This window comes from Vombatus ursinus, unplaced genomic scaffold (genome assembly GCF_900497805.2).
Source record: "Vombatus ursinus unplaced genomic scaffold, bare-nosed wombat genome assembly UNPS02014789.1, whole genome shotgun sequence".
Lineage (NCBI taxonomy): Eukaryota > Metazoa > Chordata > Mammalia > Diprotodontia > Vombatidae > Vombatus > Vombatus ursinus.
Window position 1 is genome coordinate 23,939,830 of NW_020954567.1, and position 21,314 is coordinate 23,961,143.

General features: G+C 40.5%; 1 protein-coding gene across 5 annotated transcripts in view; it reads left to right on the forward strand.

The window, feature by feature from the left end:
* RGL1 (ral guanine nucleotide dissociation stimulator like 1) overlaps positions 1–20,638 on the forward strand; it is a 211,609-nt gene extending 190,971 nt beyond the window's left edge. For 4 of the 5 annotated variants that reach the window (XM_027868474.1, XM_027868472.1, XM_027868471.1 and 1 more), the window contains 4 exons: positions 255–441; positions 9,181–9,435; positions 14,671–14,785; positions 17,833–20,638. In XM_027868474.1, the coding sequence (XP_027724275.1) occupies positions 255–441; positions 9,181–9,435; positions 14,671–14,785; positions 17,833–18,020 (745 nt within the window). In that variant the 3' untranslated portion in view covers positions 18,021–20,638. Of the gene's footprint in view, positions 1–254; positions 442–9,178; positions 9,436–14,670; positions 14,786–17,832 lie in introns of those variants that run through there. The other variant, XR_003569639.1, reaches the window with a different exon arrangement.
* Positions 20,639–21,314: the final 676 nt, after the last annotated feature.

Here is a 21,314-nt window from a genome sequence, read left to right on the forward strand (position 1 = left end):
TGAGACCACTGATCTGGGAAGACACCAAATCTGTTCCTTCTCTGAGCTGGAAATAGTATAGCCTAAGGCATTTATTTACTGAATTTTTGCATAGACTCTACAGAACGTCCTTTCATACACCAAGAGTAACAGACCACACAAAATCAAGACAACATCAGGGACCTAACATCCAAGGAACCTATTTATTCACTATTGGGTTTCATCTTTGTAACAGTCCCAATCCCAGTATTTTCTTTCTTTCTTTTTTCCTGCAGCCTGTTTTTGGGCTCAGATGTGATCAACAGCAGCACACCCACCAAAGAGCAGCCTAAATCAACTCCTAGTGGGAGCTCTGGAGAAAGCATGGATTCAGTCAGCGTGTCATCATGCGAGTCAAATCACTCTGAAGCTGAGGAGGGGTGTATCACACCTGTGGACACACCGGATGATCCTCAAAAAAAGGTACATCCCTTCCTCCCCTTCCTAACCATATGTGACATGTGCTATAGGAGGAATGTCTGTTGTCAGTTTCGCTACCCAGCAAAGCCCAAACATTTCAAAATCACCAGGGAAGGAATGCAATCTGAAGAAGGGGTGAAAACAGAGAAGGTTCAATTTTGCTTCACAGTGAAGTCTGTGTAAACTTTTCCTTAAAGCAATAAATCTGAAGGCAGCCAACAGGTGTATTTGGTCATGTTACCTTGGAAATGTTGCTACATGTTCTTGGTTAAAGGCACTAAATAGATGAAGAATTGTGACCTTTAACATGAATTACTTTAGGAAATGTTTAGGAGGGGTTTACTTGGAGAAAGAGAATCACAGGTCAGAGAATGAAGCATCATATTACAAGTTTCAGGCCTTCAAATGCCCTAGTAGTTATGAGGATGATTAAGGAGCTCAAATTGCATCTCATACCTTGGTTCTCTTTCCCTTAGGTTGCATAATGGCTACATAAAGTGAACTGAATAAAATTGGGCTTATTTTATAGAAGCAAAGAATCATAGAGTTAGGGACATCACAGGGAAAAAAGTTGAATTCTTCCTTAAAAATTTTCAACAAATGGTCATCCACCCTGTAGTTGAAGACCTCCAGTAAGGCATATTTGCCTCCTTATGTCTAGGTTTAAAACTGGAGGCTTGCTTACCACTCGTCAGGGATAATGTAGACAGGATTCATTATTTGGATGGAGGTTGAACTAGAAGACCTGATGTTCTTTCCAAATTTGTAATTCTCTGATTCTGTTCTCACATTGGAGGCAGATAAGTGGTTCAGTGGATAGAATGCTGAGCCCAGAGTCAGGAAGACCTGAGTCCAAATCTGACTTACAACACACGCTAGCTATGTGACCCTGGGCAAGTCACTTAACCTCTGTTTGCCTAACCATGGGAGAAGGAAATGGCAAACCACTCCAGACAAACCGCTTTCTTGCCAAGAAAATCCCCTATGGAGTCACAAAGAGTCAGACCTGACTGAACAACAACAATTCTCAGATCATCTCGGGGTTGGAAAAGTCCCCAGAGGTTATTTAGTTCCACCCATGGTGAACAGAAATTCTCTATATAATTGTCCAGACTCCACTTGGAGACCCTCAGTGAAATGTAACCCACCACTTGTTGAAGAAGCCCATTCTGATTTTGTTCGATACCTAGACAATGCCATGAAACAACATCTAAAGAACTAATCATTCCATAATTATTTCACTGACTTCTGAGCTATTCAAACCACACATCTGGAGTATGGCATTCAGCAATCTAGATAGAGACTAACCAAGGTATTTTTTTATCCAGCTGGTCTTAGTGGCATTCACTGACTCTGTCCACATCTATAGTTGGTGGACTGGGAGACAATATCTTGCAGTAACAATATAAATAGAATTATAAAGTCAAGTTTCTAGGTCTATTGATCCTAGGCCTATTATTCTGTTATGTTTCTCGAAGCTTGGCATTACTGCAAAGAGCTATGGATATATTAGAAGTTACTATTCTGAAGGACTATGGGAAATTTGATGCCTCTGGGAAGAACAATGAAAAGCCTGTTTTAACCTCCTTGTATAACTTGGTATAATAAATTTTCTCTTAATATTTTACATGATTCTTCAAAAATTCCTGACTTGAAATTCAGTGGGTCTATCTGAATGTAATATTATCTTGTCTGCTTTGTATACATTCATTAATCTTTAAATTTTCTGTACTTCTTCTACCTTACTTGGCTTCAAGCATTAGACACGTAGTCAGGATGACTTGAGTTCAATCCCCTCAGATACTTGCTAGCTATTATCTCTCCCTTACAGCTGTAGGACAATAAAAGAAACCTGTTTTATTCAAGTAAATAAAAGCAGAATAATGCATTATTTCTTCAGCAAGTCTGGTTCAAGTCAATGACTTTGACAGAACCATAGACTTAAATTTGGAAAGTACCTATCTCAGATACCATCTAGTTGTCTCCCAAACCGGCTTCTTTCATTCCCTTAACTTCTCTACAATTTGTTGATAACACCATCATCCTCCCAGACACCTAGATGTGAAACCTTAAAGTCATCTTTGCCTCTTCATTCTTCCTCAACACCCAAACCTCAATAGTTGCCACATCCTATCAATTTTACCTGTACAACATCTCCACTTGTACTGCCTATTCTACTTCAGTATCTTATCTTAGTGAAATCTAAACCCGTAGCCTGACTCCTGGTAGTAGCCCTCTGAATGGGTTTTCCTGTTTCTAATTCCCTCCATCTTGCAATCTATCCAATCAATAGCTTGTTAAAATAATCTTTCTAATTTGTAGATCTGATCACATCATTCACTTGGTCAGGAACCTCAATGGCTCTCCATGGCCTATGGGATAAAATCACAAACAATGTAACTCATCATTTAATGTGAGTCACAGTCTGGCTTCAATCTATCTTTCTAGCCTTACCTTATTCTACTACCCTTTGTACAATCTACATTCTGGCCAAACTGAGCTACTAGCTTTTCCCCATTATTGTTCCACATCTCCCAACTCTTCCATTTATACTGTGTTGTAATGTATTCTCTCCTCATCTCTAGCAGTTAAAATCATTCTCTTCTACCAAAGCTCAGGTGAGTTTTCACATCTTCCATGTAGCCTTCTCTAATTCCCCCCTCCTGTTGCTGTTATCATATACTTATTTATATACATTTTGGAGTCCCTGTAATAGTCTGTTAGCTCCTTTAGGGTAGAGACCTGGCTGTTTTTCATATTTGTATTACCAGAACTCAGCACGGTGCCTTTCATATAGTAGACACTTGATAAACATTTGCAAAATTAAATTGAACCCCTATCCAAAGACTGGATCTCATTTCCAGCATTTCTAATGAGTGCTCATACAACCTTCATTTGAAGAATGCCATTGATAAGAAACTTATGGTCTCAAGGCAGACCATTCCATCTAATTGTTGAACACTTTCTATTTGTGTTGATCCAAACTCTACTTTCTTGCACTTTTCACTCATTCTTTCTAGTTCAGTTTTTGGAGGCTAAGCTAGACAAGTTCAGTCTCTCTTCCACTTGACAGCTCTTCATATATTTGAAGATAGCTATCATGTCTTTCCCTAAGTCTTCATTTCTCCAGGCCACACATGTCCATTTTCCTCAAATTACTCTTGCAAGACATGGTTTTGAATCCTCTGCCCATCCTGCTTGTACTTCTTTGGACATAAGAACACTTGATCCTTGACACTTATGTCTGAAGGTCTTTACTCCAAGAAGCCTTTGTGGGCATTTATTCAGCTACCATTTGGAAAATACTCACTGTGTACCTGCTATGTAAATGATGCTATGTTAGGTGCTGTGATGAATACAAAGAAGAGAAAAACACTCTTCCTGTCTTCATGGAACCTACTGTCAAATACATTTTGTGACTCACACTTACAGATTCATTCAAGATTTTGCTGTTTAGTCATTTGTTTATAACTTTGAAGTTCATTTGTTGAATTTCTAATGAGGGTTTGGAGCCTACTAGGCAATGAGTCATCTGATAAGAGCTTAGACCCTTAATAATCCCCTTAATAAAAGAATTTTTTCTGTAAAACTTGGACTCAGTCAAAAGGCCATACCCAAGGACCTAAAAGGGCACATGTAGCCTCAAGGTCACAGGTTCCCCACCCCTGATTTAGATTAAACATGATCCAAGCATTTAAGTTCTAGTTTAATTACAAAGGTTTTTGTAGTAGGAAAGCAGCTCCATTGGAGGCAGCTCTCAGAAGTTAGTGGTAGTCAACTGTTACTGTCTTTGTGTAGGTTACCCAAAGGCAATAATGCTAATCAAGATCATTTAGTGGTGTGAGAACCAACTGACTGTGATCAGTTACAGAGAAGGAAGGCACATCCAAGGGAAGCTAGAAAACTGGGAGGAGGAGGAAAGGAAGGGATCCACAGAATTGGAAGATTGAAAGAGAAAAACTTAAAAGTCCTACTAAGTCAACTCTTAAGCCTGGTAAATCCTAAACACTAAGATGAACTTATAGGGAAATGAATGAGGAAATGAAAGAGGAAGAAAAAAGGAAGGTAGGGGAGTGATAAACAGTAGGAAAGCTTGGGATCTGGTCCTTCCTCTAACACTAGTATTAGCTATATGACTTTGGGCAAGTCATTGATTCTTTCTGGGTCTTACTTTCCCCATCTCCAAAGTAGGGATAGGGACCGGATCTGGGATTTCAGTGGTATAGCTAGATGAACTTCCTTTTCCTGCAACTTAGAGTTTTGTAGAGTTTAAGAAGTTAAGTGACTTGCTCAGGGCCACAAAGCCAAAACATATGAGAGGTTAGGCTTGACCTCAGGTCTTCCTGGCTCCAAGGTTAGCTCTCTATACTCTGTCATGCTGCATCTTGTCTCTAAAATAACATGCCTTATTGTCCCCCTCAATGTTGTGAGGACAAAACAAAGTTTCGACCAGATGCAAGCTATTGTTTACTTTAGCCTCCTATTTGTAGTTGCTGGAGATCTTGTAGATTGGAAGATTTAACCTTCCTCCCCATTGATCTCGATCTTTATTGAGACATATCACATAACTGATAAATGTGATACATTCTGGTGTCTTATGAATGAGAGAAAAGATTGTGAAACTAAGAGCTATTGATATAAAATAATGGTTCAGGGAGGTTCATTTTCTTCTGATTCTGTTGGGAGCTGAATCACTTTAACTGAAAACTAATTAGCTGTAAGGATGAACATGGGAGCACATCTCATTCACCATTTGTTTTACCTGGAGAATTTGGAGACACCAAGACATGACTTTATAAACTATTGAAGATGATAAAAAAAACTTTGTTTGTAAATATGTATTGCATATGTACACATATATTCATATATATGTCAATATGAGAGTTAGAAAAAAAACTAGGATAGATTATAAAAATCAATTGAATTGTTGCTAAGTAGTGAAATAAAAAGTGTGTTTGAATGTGCAAGAAGGTAGGATGGTTATATAGTCAAGAAATTAGAATGAAAAACCACCAACTGAAAGCCAAACTTTTTTACTACAAGAGATCCTATGAGGATCTGTGTCTATGTTTGGGTCTATATATGTCTATATCTATATCTAGCTATATCTGAAAGCCAGTATTACTTAGGAGATCTAGTGCTGGCCTCAGTTAGGTAAACCTGAATTCAAGCACCATCTCTAGCACGTTGACTCCTCACAGCCATGTGACCGCAGCTGGATAAGTCACTTGTACTCTCAGAGCACCCTAACAGTTCTCTAAGACTCCTCTAAGTTGTAGAACAGTTGCTTGTGCGCATTGGTAGACAATTTCCTCTGCCAGAGAAATCACAGCTGTAGTCAACAATTTAAATTTTATATCTATATGTAAAAAACTGTTCATCTCACAGTAAAAAAAATGAGAAAACTCGCCTTGAGAACTCAGTATGTTTCTATCAGTGTAGAACAAAGAGTGTTAAAAATAGCATCATCCAGAAGCCACCATAGGAAGGATGGCTCTCTTTCTGAAGAAGATGGAGGAGGCATGGTTAACATCAACAATTTACATTGCTCCCTGATGACAAAACTGATGGATTATTCATTCTTTGGTTATTGCTCAGGCAGTCTGACCACAGTCTGACAACACTAGAATTTGCAAAGATTACTATCCATAAGAAAATTTACAAACAGACCCAACATTAAATTCACATGTGGATTAAAAAAGAACTCTATGATTACTATTTGCTTCGCTATGGCCAGGATTATGTTTCTTAAAGGAGGCCAGTCCAGCTGTGCGCTAGAGCCCCACTTCAGTGCCTCCTCGTGCTGTGGAGGTCACGTTGGACTTTCTAAGGTTAACGCCAGTGGAGTGTGAACCACGGCAGACCCAACCAAGCTGGAAAAACTTCAGGGACAAGGCTGAAGTGGATTGGAGGTTTGTCGTCTGAGGACCAGTCTAGCCAAATTCAGAGCCTTGTTCCCAGGACAGCTGCAGGATGATGGGTTTTTGGCCACAGCACTCCTTCAAGCTTATCTGCCAAATCATACATGGGTTTCAACTTTGGTCAGTAGAGAGAGGATGTATTCCAACGTAATTACAAATCTTGTGTATCACAGTAAATCAGTCTTATGGCGAATGCCAGCCCAACTTGTTGAGAATAGTGAGTTTATTATAGCAATTCATAATTAGGTAACTCATAAAAACCATTCCAGGGTCATTATAATGGAGCAATGGGCTAGTGATAAGTTCAGAGAGTAGATGGTGACATGTAAGGCAACTAGGTGGCACAGTAGATAGAGCCACTAGACCTGGACCCAGGAAGACCTGAGTTCAAATCCAGCCTTATGTAATGTGTGACCATTGGAAAGCCTATGGCCTCTGTCTGCCTCAGTTTCTTCATCTGTAAGATGGGAATGATAATAGTACCTAGTTCCCAGGGTAATTATGAGGATCAAATAAGATAATCTGTATTAAAGCACTGTGTAAACTTTAAAGGGCTTTACATATGCTAGTTCTTAATATTAATATTATTAACAACAACGAATCACTTAGTGACTGTGGATTATATTATAAGCAAAATCATTCTGCTAAGATTATACATCTAAGAACCTTAGATGTGAGTTTGTTGATAGACCAATATATAAAATACAGAATTAAGAATATTCTAGAAAGTAAGAGTATTACTGGGATAGAGCTATAATAACCAATCAGTGACTCTCTTCCAATATGCTAGACATCATGATTTTTTTTAAACAAATAAAGCAGCAGAACTTATTGATACTGTTGTCTCACTTAAGTAGAAATGCTGCAAAAATTCATGGAGGTAAAAAATGTAGTAAATTTCCACTTGTCTGGTATCCAAATGACCAAAAGCTAAACAGGAAGATTTTTTGGGACCCCTTATACATTCCCATTGTTTTGAGAAAAATGCAAGTAATAATAAAAGGAAACTGATTAATATTGTCAATCTTTTAAAAATTATTTGCAGATTATCTTATAGAGTCATTATGGATGTGCCTATAGCAAAGTATCTATAAGACTGTGCAAAGGGAATTAAATATTCAGAGAGATTGATGGCCCTGAGGCACTGTATGAGGCAGACCATGTTAGGCTTTCTGAATCATTAAATAAGGACTAAATGAATTTCAGCACTGAGTCCACAGTAGATGTGGTTAAACAAGGGAGGGGTAAGACTACCATGCAGTAGCTAAAGAAGGATGACATCTCAACTGGAAAAAACTGTCATTCCTTGACAGTTTCCTGATGGTTTTTTCCTGCTCCCTTCAATGTGTAACATGACGTCTTCTGTTTTCATCTCCCACTTCTCAGACATCTTTTTTTCCACAATTCCTGCCCAGACCTTATTTACTTCAACTAAATATTTGGTCTGATGTCAGCCCACAATTCTGGCCACACTTTGAGATCATGGCTTGCAACCTTGATGAGGCATCAGAGTGGAACTTTAGGAGAGAACCTATTATAGACACTCATTCATTCGATACACATTTGTTAGCTATTTATTTTCATTATATTTGTGCCAGGTATTGAGGATACAGAGACAAAGATGAATTGTCCTCTACCCTTGAGGAACTCGTATTCTATTATAACAGCAATTGGAGTGTAGAAAGTCAACATTTTGTAGAGTGCTTTACAATTTATAAAGTACTTTCCCTCAACGATCCCATGAATTTGATAGAAAAAGTATTTGAATTTTACAAATAAGGAAACTAAGTCTAAGAGAAAGTTGTGACTTGTTTAAGATCATGTATCTAGTATCAGAGTCATAATTTAAACCCAGATCTTCTTATATCAAGTTCAGCGCTCAATAACATTATTATGATTCATTATCATTGTCTTAGCACAATTGTATTTTAATGACATTATGAGGTTCTATTTTTTAAGGAGAAAATAATTTATTATTGTGATCAAAAACTGTATGTTAAGCACTGATTATGTTCAGGACACTATGATGAATATTATGAGAGACAAAATGTAGTCCTTGCCCACAAAGGTTACAAAGAAAATGAGATAATAAAAAGTGGAATTACATAATTTTGAGGTAACTAATATGCAGTTGGTTATAGAGAGAGAACTTAGGAGATCCAGTGCTAAATAGTTTTGAGTGAAATAGTTTTAAGATAGCTTTCTAGTGCCCTGGGCGTCTGACTTTTTTGAGTCCAAAATTTGTTATTTTTTGTCTTTGCTGCCATCTGCTGGTTATTCTCTGGAAGAGAATAAAAAAAAACCCAACAAAGTGAGTCCTAAAGTGAGTCCTAAAGCCCCAGAAGAGGCCATAGAGAACCTCTCTTCATCATAACTGTCTCCCAGTTCGAAAAGAGTTTAGAGGTCCTCATGTCCACACTGCATGAGAGCAGAAATCTTCTCTCTGCCAGACTGATCTGAGAGAAGTTTGTCCAAGCAACGACCACAGGGTTGGCAGGGGGTTCTTAGTGAAGAGTCAAGTCAGTAACAAATATTAGCCCGACTCCCTCATTTTACAAATGAAAGAAAAATCTTGCCACACTTGGCAGGACAGAATTCGCAGATGTGGAATAATTAGTCCAATGACCAAGGTGCTGGCATTCCTTTTAAAGCTGGGGTTTCCTCAACCAGAAAAGAAGATATCTGTGGGGTATAAGGTATAATGGGGAAAATAACTGTGTATTTGGTTATATGTCTGTCCCTGCTCTTTTCTGAGAGTAGTGAAAAGCTTCTGCTCAAGGTTCTCACTTTCCTTTTTTTTTTTTTTTTTTTACTTTTTTAGCTCTCCGAATCCTCCTCGTCCTGCTCCTCTATCCATTCTATGGACACAACTTCCTCAGGGTTGTCATCTTTCATCAACCCCCTTTCCTCCCCTCCTGTCACCAACAACAACCCGAAAAACCACAAACGCTCCATCTCAGTCTCATCCATTACCTCGACAGTGCTGTCTCCAGTTTACAATCAACAGAATGAAGACACCTGTATAATCCGGATCAGTATAGAAGACAACAATGGGAACATGTATAAAAGCATCATGGTAAATGGTTTAGCCCTGTCACCCAGGTAGATGAGCGCTCAGGCTGACTTTGTGTGTACACGTACACATGGATGTGTGTGTGGGGGGGTGTACACGGAGGTAGGGAGTGAGTTTGTTCATGAGATGTGTTGGGAGGGGAGAGAAAGAGTCTCTCTCAGGAAGAGGAAGGTGCCACTTGAGCAAAAGCCCTGAATATGTGTGCTGTTAGCATATGATCTCCTCGCTGTCATGCAGATAGCAACCTCTTTATAATTTAGTAGGCAGTCTCTAAGATTTGTGTGACTGAACATATGCACCACTGTAATCTGGTGATGAAGTTCAATGACCTTGTCCAAGCTGGTCCATGACAAGACGACATTCTTCCACGGTAACTTAGTAGAAGGTGCCGGTGTTTGATCTCCACTGACATGGAGTGCTTAGCACAGTACCTGGCACATAATAGGCACTTAATAAATCATTATTGGTGGGTTGACATAGACTTGATATAGTCACCTCCACCACTTAATGAGGCATCTGAATGGAATTTTAGTAGACAAACACACACACACATACTCACACATACACATCAGAGAGGTCATGTGCTATAGTTAATAGAGCACTGAAGTTGGAGTCAGGAACTCCTCCAGTGAGAGGTATCAGTTTCCTCTGAGATAGTTCATTTCTACTTTGGAATAAACCTAACTTTTTAGGAAGTTTCTCTTTTTATCAAGGTAAAATCTGTCTCTAGAAATTCTACCCATTGGGATAGTTCTTCCCACCAGGAGCCAAGCCAAATAAGGCTAGTATTTCTTCTAGATGACACCCCTTCAGATATTTTGAAGACAGATTCTATGTCTCCACTGTCTTTTCTCTAAACTAAATATTTTCAGTGATTCCAATATCACTCAGGCATTGTGAGACATCATATCTGCATGAGCTATAATCCTCATATAACCTTGTTTCCAGTTTCCTCACTGTGCTGGTTGCCCTCTTCTGGACATATAGCAGCTTGTCAATGTCCTACCTAAAATGTGATATCTAGAAATGAACAAAGTGTTCTAGATCAATCAATAAATATTTATTGTGCCAGGCACTGTGCTAAGTGCTGGAGATACGAAGAGGCAAAAGACAATCTCTGCCCTCAAGGAACTCACCATCTGATGGAAGAGATAACAAGCAAACAGAAAATGTACAAACAAGCTATATCACAGGATAAATAGGAAATAACCAACAGAGGGAAGGGACTAGAATTAAGAGGGGTCAGAAAAGGCTTCCTCTAGATTCCAGATCTAGAAGATGGGATTTTCGTTGGGACTTAAAGGAAGACAGGGAAGCCAATAGATGGAGACGAGGAGGGAGAGCCTTCTAGTTATAGAGGACAGCCAGAGAATGCCTGATGATGGGAGTGTCTGGTTCATGGAACAGCAAAGAGGACAAAGTGAGTGCATTGAAGAATACCTCATGGAAGGCTGGAAAGATATGAGGGGGATAGGTTATGAAGGACTTTGAATGCCAAACAGAGGATCTTGTATTTTATCCTGGAGGCAATAGGGAGCTGCTGGAGCTTATTGAGTAGGAGGGTGATATGGTCAAATCTTCACTTTAGGGAAATCCGTTTGGTGGCTAAATGGAAGGTGGATTGGATAAGGGAGGAACTTGAGGCAGGCAGACCCACCAGGAGGCTGTTTCTATAGTCCAAGAGTGAGATGATAAGGGCTTATACTTGGGTGATGGTTGTATCAGAGGAGAGAAGGGGATGTGTTCAAGAGGTGTTGCAAAGGTAAAATCCACAGGCCTTGGCAGCAGACTGGATATGGGGGATGAGAGATAGCGAGGAGCTGAGGCTATCTTCTAGGGTAGGAGCCTGAGGGATTGGAAGGCTGGTTTTGCCCTAGGTTGGCCCTCTGACAAAACTCCCAGATAGTCTGAACCTGATTTTATTCCAAAAGCTAATTGCATAAAAGTGACTTTAGTACTTTGTGCAAAATCCATTAGTTGATCAAAAAGCAATTCTAAGTACCTGCCTACTATGTGGCAGGGAAGTATTGGGGATACAAAGACCCCTTGTACTTAAGGAGTGGTATTCTAATAGTGACAGCTAGCTGGCTAGCATGCTAGGCTTCAAGGCGGGAGGAAATAAGTTCAAGTCCAGCCTCCAACATTTACTAGCTCTGTAACCCTGGCCAGGCCATTTAAACTCTGCCTCTGTTTCCTTAACTCAAAAATGGGGATAATAATAGTACCTACTGAGATTTAACTCTGTTCTAAAGTGAGTAGGGAAGGAGACAATCTCTGGTTAGAAGCAACACGAGGTTGTTGTGGAAGGCAAGGGACAGGTTAATTTCTTGAGCCTTAGAAAGAAAAGAAAGAGGCTGATAGAGAGCTCAGAGGCAATAAAGTGTCCTCCAGAGCTCTACCCCAACTTGGTTCCTTATCTGTAACCAATCAGAGCGCCAGTCCACATCCTCACCCCAGACTCTCTACCTCAGACCATAGGAGCCACCTCCAATGTCTTGAAACTTCTAGGCAGCTGGAAGAAAGGTGGAGGGCCTGGAGTCAGGGAGGACCTGAGTTCAAATTCGGCTTCAGACACATGATATTCACTTGCTATGTGACCCTGGGCAAGCCACTTAACCCCAATTGCCTTGCAAAAAAAAGAAAAAAAAGAAAAGAAAAATGGAGGAGAGGCACCTTCTCTCCTCCTCCCATCCCATTGCCGAAGGAAGGGAGGATATAACATTCATTCCTTGGCTCTATGGAACTCTGAATACATTTTTCCACCCCTTCACCCCTGAAACCCTGTTTCACATGGTGGTTAGATTCACTGTTACATGCTATTAGTACAATTATACACAGATATAGACATATATATATATATATATATATATATACACACACACACTCATACATACACATACACACATATGTATACAGATGTGTGTGTGTGTGTGTGTGTGTGTGTGTGTGTGTGTGTGTGTGTATGTGCAGTATATTAGGAGTTAAGTAGGGTCTTCCTAGGCTGGCCCGAGAACCTATCCACTTTGTATAGCATTTTTCTAGGAAAAAATGCATTCCAGCTTCTAAAGAAAAGCATTTAAAAACAGATTTGGGACACATAGCCCATTAATAAGTTGGGATTGCTTTTATAAGTTGCTGTACAAAAGAATAACTGCCAGGAGAAAGTTCCCTCCCCCCTTACCCTGATATTGTACATGTCAGGGGAAGTTAGAGGTTATAGATTCTTCAGTAAAGAAAGTGCAGATCTCTTGGGCTTATCCTTAGATAAGAAATTTGCATTTGGCCGACTAAATCCATCAGCAGCTCACAGTAATCCTTCACAGAACGCCTTTCATGCCTGTCATGCCTGGCTGTGTGCAGGTAGCTAAGATTGACTGCTCCATTTGTGGGAGCATTTCATTCAGGCTGACAGGAAACAGATCTTCCTTTTTCAGCCTTAGGACGTGCACCTGTTTTCCCCTTGCGCATTCATAGCCCAGATGTCTCAGGGACAGGAAGATAAGCAAGGTCATTGCTATTTGCTTTCAAGAGGCTGATTTTAATAAATTGAGCTTCAGAACTTTGCTCAGAATCAGTCGCTTCATCAGGCATATCATAGGATTGGAGTGAAGCTGAGAAACCTTTAATGTTCAGGAAAAATGTGTTTCCTGTTGTGCTGGTGTCTTCAGATTCATTGATGCCCCTGAACAGAAAGCAGCAAACAAAAATAAAACCGCTTGCTGCGGACCTGGACAAGTGACTTGCTTGTAAGTAGCAGGAAGTGAACACTCCAATGGCTGTTACTCCAGAACAGATGGGATAGATGGGATTTATCGTTCCCTCTGTTGAAAACGGTCTCCTTTGTTGCATCCAAAATGTCCCAAACTCGGGAAGACAGTATTAAATATTGTGGCTCTACAGCATTACCGTGTGGATCAGAGTGCTTATGGGAGAGCGAGCGGTGCGGAGGGAGAGCCGGGAGAGCCGGGATTCTAGAGCAGGCTCCTTGGTTCAGTTGCTCAACTCTCGGAGACTCTGGGAAGTCCGCCTTACCCTTCTTATCTCTGATATTCCACACGTAGGTAATAGTCTTTGTAGCAGCAGCCATGCTCCCAGGCAAGGATCCACATACTGGCATTTTCCAGATTCACAGGTCAGTGAGCAGGTCCTTTCAGAGGCAGAATACCTCTGCTCCACGAGCAGTCTTCTTGGTGAGAGGACAAAATAGGATCTTGAGAACCAATCCCCTCGGACTTTCAAGCCATCCTTCCCTTCCAGTGCAATGACACTCTGCACAAAGTGGTCCCTGCCACAAACCATGGAGAGTTTCTGCTATGTCAAAGGTCCATGAAGTAGTTTCTTAGTCATCTTGGTCACTGCTGTGTACGCAGATACTGCTCACCGTCAGTGGTAGCGTGTTTGAATATGAAGCGTGGTGATGCTAGTGTAATCACTACTAGGCAGCAGGGTTGTACGGTGTTTAGAGCTCTGTGCCTGGTATCAGGAAGTCATGAGTTCAGATCCAGGCTCAGTCTCTTACTGTGTGACCTTGGGCAAGTCACTTAACCTGTTTTGCCCAGTTTTCTCAACGGTAAAAGGGGATAATAATAACTATCTGTCGAGGTTATTGTGAGGATCAAATGCGATCATTTTTATGTAGCATTTAACAAAGTGTCTGGCATATAGTAGGTGTAACGTAAATACTAACTATTGTTGTTGTTATTGGGTGTACCTCATATTTGTATGGTGTTTGAGCCTGAGAATAACCCAGCAAAGTAGAGAGTGCTGGTGTTGTTATCCACATTTTACAGGGGAGAAAATTGAGGCTTGGTGTCTTGCAGAAGGTCATATGGTCTGTACACGGTAGTGCCCAGGCCAGGATCCAGATCCTCTGATTCTTCGTCCTCTGTCAGCAATGGCTGTCAAAAACTTTTTCCAGTATGAACATTCTTCCCTCGCTCCCCTCGTCCACCATACCAGTAATGTGTTCTGTGTAGGTTCTAAGTAAAGGGAGAAGGGGAATCCCAGAGTAGTTTCAGAGGCCATTGCCCTCACAGAAAATCAAAGCAGCAGCATACATCTTTTCAACACTTGGCATAATGCCTGGCACATAGTAGGCACTTAATAAGTGTTTTTTGAGTGACTCATTGACATGCCGAGTTTGTTAGGTCTTGGAATACCATGTTGATGGGCCATAAGGGGCAAAGCTTTCATGAAACATGGAACTTAATGTTTTTTTCAAATCTGTTTTCTTTCCAGTTGACAAGTCAGGATAAAACTCCAGCTGTTATCCAGAGAGCCATGCTGAAACACAACCTCGATTCAGACCCAGCAGAGGACTATGAGCTTGTCCAGGTCATCTCAGAGGACAAAGGTGAGGTGAAATTGCTCCAGGCATCTCCAGGCACAGGATCTCAGGTGCACAAAATGTTAGCATTGGAAGGGACCTTGGAGACCATCAAGACTTTGCTTTATGGAAAGTGAGGCTTAGAGGCGTTAGGCAGTCCCACTGACCTTGGCAATGGCTGAGCCAGGACTGAGGGCCACATTTTCTGCTGTTCTCCACTTTTCTTCAGGTTTGGGATACAGGGAGTAGATGTGGTAAATTAAATAGATTGTAGTTTTCTTATGTATATATTTCATATTAGGCCTGCTCTGGAACACAGTAGGAAAGAGGGTGGCATCTTTCATGAGATTGGGAAAAAAAATAGCTTTTAAAAAAAGGCTTTTCTCAAGAACTTTGGGGGTGGGGATTATAATGCATGCAGCAGAGTTCCAGCTGTTTTTTTACAAACTTGCCTCAGTTGCCCAAAGGCCTATTTCTTCTTCTGGTGAACTCTCTTTACCTAAGTAGTGTGTTCCTGAAAAGTTATCTGCAAACTGAATGAAGGTTTGCTAATGAAATTTTCTCTTTGCCTGTCATGGTTTCAGAGAAAAACTTTATCTTCATTTGTGATTGATCCTTGGGTACCAGTAACTCCTACTCTTAACACTGGAACTTCAAATTTCAATTCCTCTACATCCCAAAGAAAGAATGTTCAGTGTAATCCTTCAGTGCATCGGGATGCTCCCTACTCAAAGGAGCCCTTCTCTGGAGTATTACACATCAGAGATGGCCTCTGGGGTTCCTTAGAATTCTGGAAGCTGACCTCTCCTCCACCTAATAGGACTTTTATGTGTGAATGTGTGTGTATGTGTTTTAAAGATTTTTGTTGAGTTCTTTTGTTTTTATATCTCCTACAATTTCCATTGTATCTCTTCTTCCCAGCTGCCAGAGAACCATTACTTATAACAAATAATTTTTAATTTATTACTTACTTGCTTTGGAAAGTGAAAGCCAGTGTATAATACAGCTGTAGGGAAGCCTTTTCTATAGAAGTCAGTGCCACAAATACGTAATCAAGCATATTAGAAGTAAGAGTGCTCTCAGGAAACATCTAGGAAAGCATTCTTAAAGTATTTTCTGGGGACTCCTGAAGGCCCTTCAGTGGGTCTGTGAGGTGAAAACAATTTTAAGAATAATACTAATATGTTTTAACTTCTAATCAAATTAAATTGATAGATATAACCCACATATACAAAAGCTCTTAGTGGGAGGGGTCCTCAGTAATTTTTAAGAGTGTAAAGGGATCCTAAAACTTTATTATTATACTATACTCCCATTGTACAGATGAGAAGACTGAGATCAGAAAAGTGAAGTGATTTGCCCAAGGTATTGCAACTAATTAGTAGAGCTGAGGCTAGAACTTAAGATTCCCAGACTTGTAGTCCAGGGTTCTTTCCCTTAAAGCAAATGTAGGAGAGTAGACTACTCAAAGCAACCTAGATTTCACACTCACTATTATTAATCAATTCTGTGCCATCCAGAACCGTGATTACAGTTGTGATGTCCTATTGCTGCTTTTCCTGTTTGGGATAATCATACCCCTAAGTCCTATACACTTTTAAAATTAATGTGCATGAAAATTAGTTTTGCAATGAGAATTTCATTATGCTCCTAGAGGCAATTGGAACAAATCATTAGATATTACAAAGTCAAGACTTGGAGTCGTTGAGCTTGGTCTGACTTTGATTAATTATCTTTGCATAATGGTGTTCAGGGCATTGAGTGAGGCAAGAGTCAGACAATAAGAAAATAGTGGTTCACTTTCGCTTCATTTCATGGGATATTTGGATGTTGGTTAGTTTTGGAAAATATGGATCCAGTTCTGGTTTGGATGGATTGATAGCTTTGACACAATTATTTTGTTCTCCCTATGGACTCCTCATCTTTTGAGAGGAAAGACAGTGCAGGGGAAGTTAAAAGGTCTAGGTTCTAGTCTTGACTCTACCGTTGTCTAGGGTTTAACAAGTTACTTTACCCCTCTGAGCCTCAGTTTTATTCATCTAGATGATAATGGGAGGGGGGAAGGAACGTTGATGCTGTCCAAGTTTGTTTAGTTCATAGGATCTAGAGCTGAAAGGGACCTGAGGGAGCATCTAATTCATGATTCAGTCTGGAGAATAATTGAGTTCGAGTCAGGATTATGCAAATTGGTGCCATCCATTCTGGGTTTTAATTTCTGGTTTGGTTCAAATCTGTGGCACAAAGGTTATGTCCCAGGCCTTGCATATTTCACAAATCAATTCAGTTCAACAAGCATTTCTATGTTCAGGGCTCTTTGCTAGGCAGTGGTGCCACAGAAGTAATGAAATCCCTCCCCTATCTTCTATTGGAAGATGGGATAGGAATAGACAGCATTAAATAGATAGGAAAATAAAGTCTAATTTAAGGAGGAAGAGTACACTAATAATAGGGGGCAGGATCAGATTCTGGTAGGTGGGATGAGCCTTGAAGGAAGCTAAGAATCCTAATAGAAGGAGATGAGGAAGGACATGTGGGACAGTCTGTACAAACGCTTGGGAGCAGGAGATTGGGATCCTTGGCTTGGGGAAGGCGAGTTTATTTTGACTGGGACAGATTGTGCATGAAGGGGAATATTGTGAAATAAGTTTAGAAAGGTAGGCTGGAGTAAGAATGTGAAGGAAGGCCTTGACGTGCCCAGCTGAAGAGTTTGTATTTTTGTCTAGAGGCAATAGAGAGCTGTTGAAACACTGAGCAGGGGCTTGACGTGGTCAGTCCTTTAGTTTGGCACCCATGTAACCTGTAGAGAATGGATTGGGAAGAGGAGGGACTTGGAGTAAGGAGATGAATCAGAGAGGCCGTTGCAGGGCTCCAGGTGGCGACATCCATGGAGCGAAGGAGGTGGATTAAAGGAATGTCTTGGAGGTAGCATCACTGGGATTTGACAACTGATTGAATTTGGGGGGTGGAAGGGATAGAGGTGACCTAAGAGTTGAGGGTTGAAAATAACTCTGAGGTCAGTGCTAGCCTAAAATATACACTTACTTCTTTCTGTCTTTTTTTTTCCTCTTTTGCAGAATTAGTCATTCCAGATACTGCGAATGTCTTTTATGCAATGAACAGCCAAGTGAACTTCGACTTCATCCTACGGAAAAAAACCACCGTGGATGAACAGGTGAAGCTGCGCAGTCGAACCAGCTTGACCCTGCCCAGGACTGCAAAGAGAGGGTGCTGGAGTAACAGACACAGCAAAATCACCCTCTGAAAGGGGTGCAGGCGTGGTTTACAGTCTGCCAGAGCAGGAACGGGACCGAGGGAGTTGGCAAAAGGACTTCAACTACCATCCAGTGTTAGGGAGCCTTCATCTATTCAACAAATATTTATTGAGCATCTGCTGAGTGTATGGCACTGCGCAAGACACCTTGGGGAATACCAAGATCAATTAGATATGAAAGGGATGAAAGGGAGGAACAGTGTTCCTCCTTGACCAACTTGTGACTAGAATGCAGAGTTACTCACATATAGAAATATATATGCGTCTTTGTGTATGTGTGTATATAAACATAAACATATTATATATATATATATATATATATATAAAAATGTGTATATATATATATGAAAGGAACTTTATGGGATATTCTGGACTATGGGAAAAAATTTGCACATTGGCCTAGGACAATATGGTCATTTTTTATAGGGAAAAAAAAAGAAGGAACTGAGAACATACATAGCCTTACACCTTCCAATTAAATGAAATCAATTTCTAGGAATACGAATTTTCCTCTGTGCCAGTATTACTTATAACATGAACTTCAAATTTTATTTTTCTAAGAGGAGAAAAACCTCTCAAAATCAAGTGCCACCAGAAACAAACAAATGCAGGGCGAGAAGAGCCATCATCAGCTGCATGAAAGACCGATTTGGACAGGGTCTGGATAAGCCGGTGTCCCACAGCATCTGCCTGCACATGCCACATTCTGTCAGCCTGGACTGGGGAATAGGGAAGGAGCTTGGGTTTCCCCCCAGCAAACAATAAAGCAAGAAGCTTAATTGGAAAGAGTGCTAGATTTTGAAGCTGGAGGACCTGGGTCTAAATCCCAGCTCTGCGACTTACTACCTGTGTGACCTTGGGCAAGTCACTTACCTTCTCTGGGCCTCAGTTTCCTCATCTGTAAAATGAGGAGGTTGGACTCAATGATCTCTAAGGTCCCTTCCAGCTCTAAATCTATGATCTACCTTGATCCATTCGCTCAACAAATTGCTTTTCTGGAGGGGGAGGAGAGAAAACTCATTTTATGATATCATCATCAAATTTCTCCAACCAACATTTTTATTTTTTCGGGCACCTATTCAGGACCAGGATATTCACTTTAGTTTTTTCCCACCTAAAACCATTCAGAAAGTGGGTCATGATTGTTTTTGCACAAACGCTCATGTTTTTGGTTACTTACCAGCCAGGCAAGGAAATGAAAAAGACGTCCTACATCTGCGGACTCTGTCCTTGCTTGAATGCCACTGGTCATTGCCTTTTCTGGATAAATGCCTTTTGCATGTACAGCTGCACATCATGCTGATCCTCTGCCTTCAGAATTGCTGTTCCTCATTATTCTGTGCAATTATTCCTCAGGTGTAGAACTCTTTTTTGAGACTGACTTAGATTGGTGGCTTGGAGTCTGTGAAGAATTGATTCCTGAGCATCGCTTGACCCGTTGGCTGCCTTTGAAGATGGTGCCTGTGAATTGGAGCAGTGCCCAGTTTTACTTTATTATTAACTTTTGTAGCATCACTGTGCCTAACCCACAGCCTCCCCAGGGCAGGGTGGGGGACAGCCTTGTGGGGTCATGCCAACTAAAATGTTTCTTAACAAGGTACATTCTCCAAACAGGATAAAGAAGTTAATGTTGCATATGGACCCCCATAGCTGCTATTACTCTGTCTCACTTGGAAATGAGATTTTTATTGCCAACTATATCATTTTCCTCCAGAGTCTGAGGTGTGGTGAACGTCATTTTAGGGGTTTGAACTAAAAGCCATATATGTCTGATATTGACGCGTAAGAAGCATTTACAGAATGTTGTCCTTTTAAAAAAAAATTTTTTTTCTCAGAATATTCATCCGCATTCCAAAAATTAAAAATAAAGATGAAGTGAATCAAGATTATAAAATATAATTTATATACATAGATTTCTCTGTGCCAACTCTGTAATGCGACTATGAAAAGTGGTGTCTCTTTTATGTTCTGTGAACAACCATAATAAATCAAGCTTGAGGTCCTGGAAAGGTCTGGAGAGCCATAATACATGGACAAGAAAAAGAAATCAAATTGAGAATGCCTTCCATCTTGCTCAGACTTTTCCAGGGATGGTGAATTTTGCACTGTAAAGATGCCCAACTTCGCACTTCTTCATGCCCATTAGCATGCCCATCCTCAGTTTGACAAGAGGAGGGAAGAAAGTGGCAGGTGATGTGACCATGGGCCCCACAGTGTGCCCAGCCTATGAGATGGATTGACGCTGGAGTCTTAGCCTGTTTGTCGGGCAGTCAGTACAGAAATAACATGTAAGAAGGTGTGGTTGAATGTCCCCAGAGCACAATGTGTTTGCTTGTATGTACTGTATATGTAGAGATTAGATTTATATACCACACTGTACAAAACCTATATTTTTCATTTTTAAAGATGATGAAAATGCCCAGTGGGATAAAATAGCCTCATTTATTTAATGCCATATTTTAAATACCATTTTTGTTCCTAATGGACAGGTTGTATGTGCTTTTAGCTGCTTGCACTCTTCTCCTTTGGCATCTCTGTCATCTGTTTACTTTCTGGTTAAACTAATAAACTGGTTTGGGAATAAGATCCCATATCTGGTTTGGGAATAAGATGAATATCACTCATTTCCTAAAATTGTTGCCTTCTATGTTTCTTGTCTCCCATAGGCCAAGGAGGAGCTTGAATACTTCCAGAAAAATAGAACTTCCTACCTCATGGGTCAGCACATGCTATTTGGGGATATCTCCCATTTTTTTTCTTTTGGTGAGGGCACTTGGGGTTAAGTGACTTGCCCAGAGCCACACAGCTAGTGAGTGTTATGTGCCTGTGGCCGGATTGGAACTCGGATCCTCCTAACTTCAGGGCCAGTGCTCTATCCACTGCGCCACCCACCTGCCCTGCAGTCCTCTTTTTTAAAAAAAATATTGAGCTCATCACGAAGACTATGATCATTTCACAAAGTTCTAATTCTGTCTCTCAAATGAAGTTACAAATGTTTTAAGAAGATATATTTGTCTGGTGTGTCCAATGTGGCCATTTTATAGATGCAGTTGAACTTCAAGGGATAAATAATACTTGAATACCATTCCATCCTTTTGCCGTCTGCTTTTACTTAAGCCACTCTGCCCAGAAGGATACACAGCCTATGCTTAAAGGATGCGGGGAAATAAGGTCTCATTACATCATTATTATTCCTGTTTTATAAATGAAGTAGTGTCAAGGACTACACCCCATTTGATTCAACAAGCATTTTCAAGGTCTACTGTGTGTAAGAGACCCTGTGCT